The 2,392-nt window shown below is 65.1% G+C and overlaps 1 protein-coding gene across 1 annotated transcript in view; it reads right to left on the bottom strand.

Annotated features, from left to right (window-relative positions):
* Positions 1–1,144: 1,144 nt before the first annotated feature.
* Positions 1,145–2,392, bottom strand: part of CHLNCDRAFT_58871 (expressed protein) — a gene marked incomplete at its 3' end in the record, with an annotated part of 2,819 nt that continues 1,571 nt past the window's right edge. Inside the window, exons 6-9 of the mRNA XM_005844552.1 lie at positions 2,243–2,266; positions 1,839–1,967; positions 1,514–1,575; positions 1,145–1,280 (exon numbers count right to left, since the gene is read on the bottom strand). Coding sequence (XP_005844614.1) covers positions 1,145–1,280; positions 1,514–1,575; positions 1,839–1,967; positions 2,243–2,266 — 351 coding nt within the window. The remainder of the gene's footprint in view (positions 1,281–1,513; positions 1,576–1,838; positions 1,968–2,242; positions 2,267–2,392) is intronic.

Here is a 2,392-nt window from a genome sequence, read left to right on the forward strand (position 1 = left end):
GCATCGTGTGCCGCGTGGTGGAGATCAAGCGGCCCTTTGGCGTGACCATGTACCGGCTGCGGAGCGGAGCTGGAGTGGTGGAGGGTATGCATCAGGCCAGCAGGCTATCTAAGGCGCCACCCAGCCTGGCCAGCGAGCTGACCTTCAGCGGCACGGCGCAGCGAGGAGTGCCTGTGGTGTCTCTCAATGTGGCGATGGCGGCGCAGCCCGGCGGCGGCAAGGCAGCCGTGCGCTGCGGCTGCCGCGGCGCCTGCACCCGGAACTGCAGCTGCAAGAAGAATGGTGCGCGGTGTGGGCGGCACTGTGGCTGTATAACCGGTAAGGGTGGCAATTGCAAGAACCATTGAAAAAGTGTGCCTTGTACGCTTTGCCGTCTCCGCTGGAAGGTGCTGCCGCCTGTGGCGGCTTCATATTTCCTGTTCATTTCTGTTGTTCGGTCTCTCTGTTCGTGTTGGTTGGCTTGTAAGAGTTGTATTTCTGACGCTAGAGAGGTGAGATGACAGCGGGAGCGTTGAAGCGTGCATGCCATCACGTGTGCAAGCAGCCCCGCTCCGCCCCGCTCAACCCTCAAACAGGGCTATATGGGGTCAGTTCACGTATGGGAGGGGAGCGCCGCGCGGGCTGCCAGGAGGGAGCGGGGGCGGGGGTTGCCCAATCGGGAGGGTGCCACATCAGGGGGCAACACATGACTGAGAGCCTGTATGGTTTGTTCTTGCAAATGCATTGCCAAAATCGTAGGGTCACGTGCATGCATGGCGCATCCTCATTCAATGTTAGCAGATCGGGGTGCAAGGGTAGTTCAAGTTAAGTGAGCGGGTCAGCGCAGGGTGGGGTGGGGGGGTTGCATCAGGGAACTGGGGGTCAAGCATCACCGGGGAGGCGAAGAGTCGGTGTCGAGTCTCGGAATGTGGGGGTAGGGGGCAGGGGTTGGCAGGGCCAGGGCTTGGTACAGGGCAGGGCTTGGGGGTGGGGCAGGAAGTGAAAGCTTCTTGTGGTCTGCATTCGGGTGGCTTTGGCGGGCTGGGACTTGAGGCGCGGGTTGGGTGGCCCTGGTGGCAGCGGGCTCAGACCACCGCGGCGGTGCCGACCCTGACGGAGGCCGCTGCAGCGCCTTGGGTCGACACGGCCTCCCGCGGACCGGGGCTCAGGGGGCAGGGGAGGGCGCCGAGCTGGGCGCGCCGCCCATGCCCTCCAGAGTGTACTGCGCATCCAGGCACTGGCAGCCCTTGCCAATGGCGCCAAACAGCGTGTCGCCGGAGGTGACGCCGCCCTCGGGATAGCTGCAGGCAGGGCAAGGCGGTGCTGTGCTTGTGGTTGGCGCGTTGCCGGCTCCGCGGCTCCCCACAAGCGCGAGCCCCCACGTGCTGGCCGCGTGCAGCAGGCCCCTGCAGCAGCCGCTGGCCGGCGCCACGGCAGCGGCAGCCGCAGCATGGCAGCGGAATGGGTAGAGGACAACCCGGCACTCAGGATCATCCGATGCTAATTTAGGGTGAGATGAATCGGCGGCTCTCACGTGTACAGGTGCCAAGAGTTGAAGTTGGAGTCCTTGATGATGAGCGCGTAGCAGGCGTTGCCCTGGGGAAGGGAGGGAGTGGGGAGGAGGGGCAGCGCGAGGGCGTTCTGTCAGGGAACGGGCAGCAGAGGGCAGGCGGCTGGGCGCCTCACCCCTCACGGCACGTGCGGGGTGCTGCTTGGCAGTGTCGGTGACGGCGGCAGCAGAACCAGCAGCAGCAGCACCACCACAACCAGCAGCAGACAGGCCAACAGGCAGACAAACAGGCACAGGGGCTCGTATATCCATCAGCAGCAGTGGCATGCATGCAGGCAGGTAGGCGCACCACAGCAAACGGCACCATCTCGACCGTCTCAGTCAGCGGCACCTTCTCCGCCACCCAGCCCTCTGGCCACACCACCGAGCCGATGTTGGCATCGAATTCGGCCTCTGTGGTGTCATTGCTGTGCACGGTCTGCAGATGGGGAGGCAGGGGAGGATGAGGGAGGATGGGGGCGGATGTGGGAAGATGAGGGTTCAGGGGTAGGTGGGGAAGGGGCGTGTCAGCGGCAACACAGGCGCTGATTAGGCGGCTGCGCGATGAGGCGGCGTGGGTGGCTGACGGGCTGGGCGGGGAGCAGGCTAGCTGCGGCTGCTGTTGCTCGGCCAGGCAGACTGCTTCACTGACGTCAGTAGCAGCCGTGGCTGGCCAGCACCAGCCACATTTGGCCGCAACAAGCAGCAGCCCACCTGGAGCGCCCACTTGTTGCCCCACTGCAGGGTGGGGGGAAGGAGGGGCGGGGAGGCAGGGGAGGGGGGCCTGGGGATCACCCCCCACACAGATCCCCTTCAGGCCCAACAACTGGGGCTGGGGGGAACCCCTTTTCAGCGCCAAACTTC

This window comes from Chlorella variabilis (assembly GCF_000147415.1).
Source record: "Chlorella variabilis unplaced genomic scaffold CHLNCscaffold_22, whole genome shotgun sequence".
Lineage (NCBI taxonomy): Eukaryota > Viridiplantae > Chlorophyta > Trebouxiophyceae > Chlorellales > Chlorellaceae > Chlorella > Chlorella variabilis.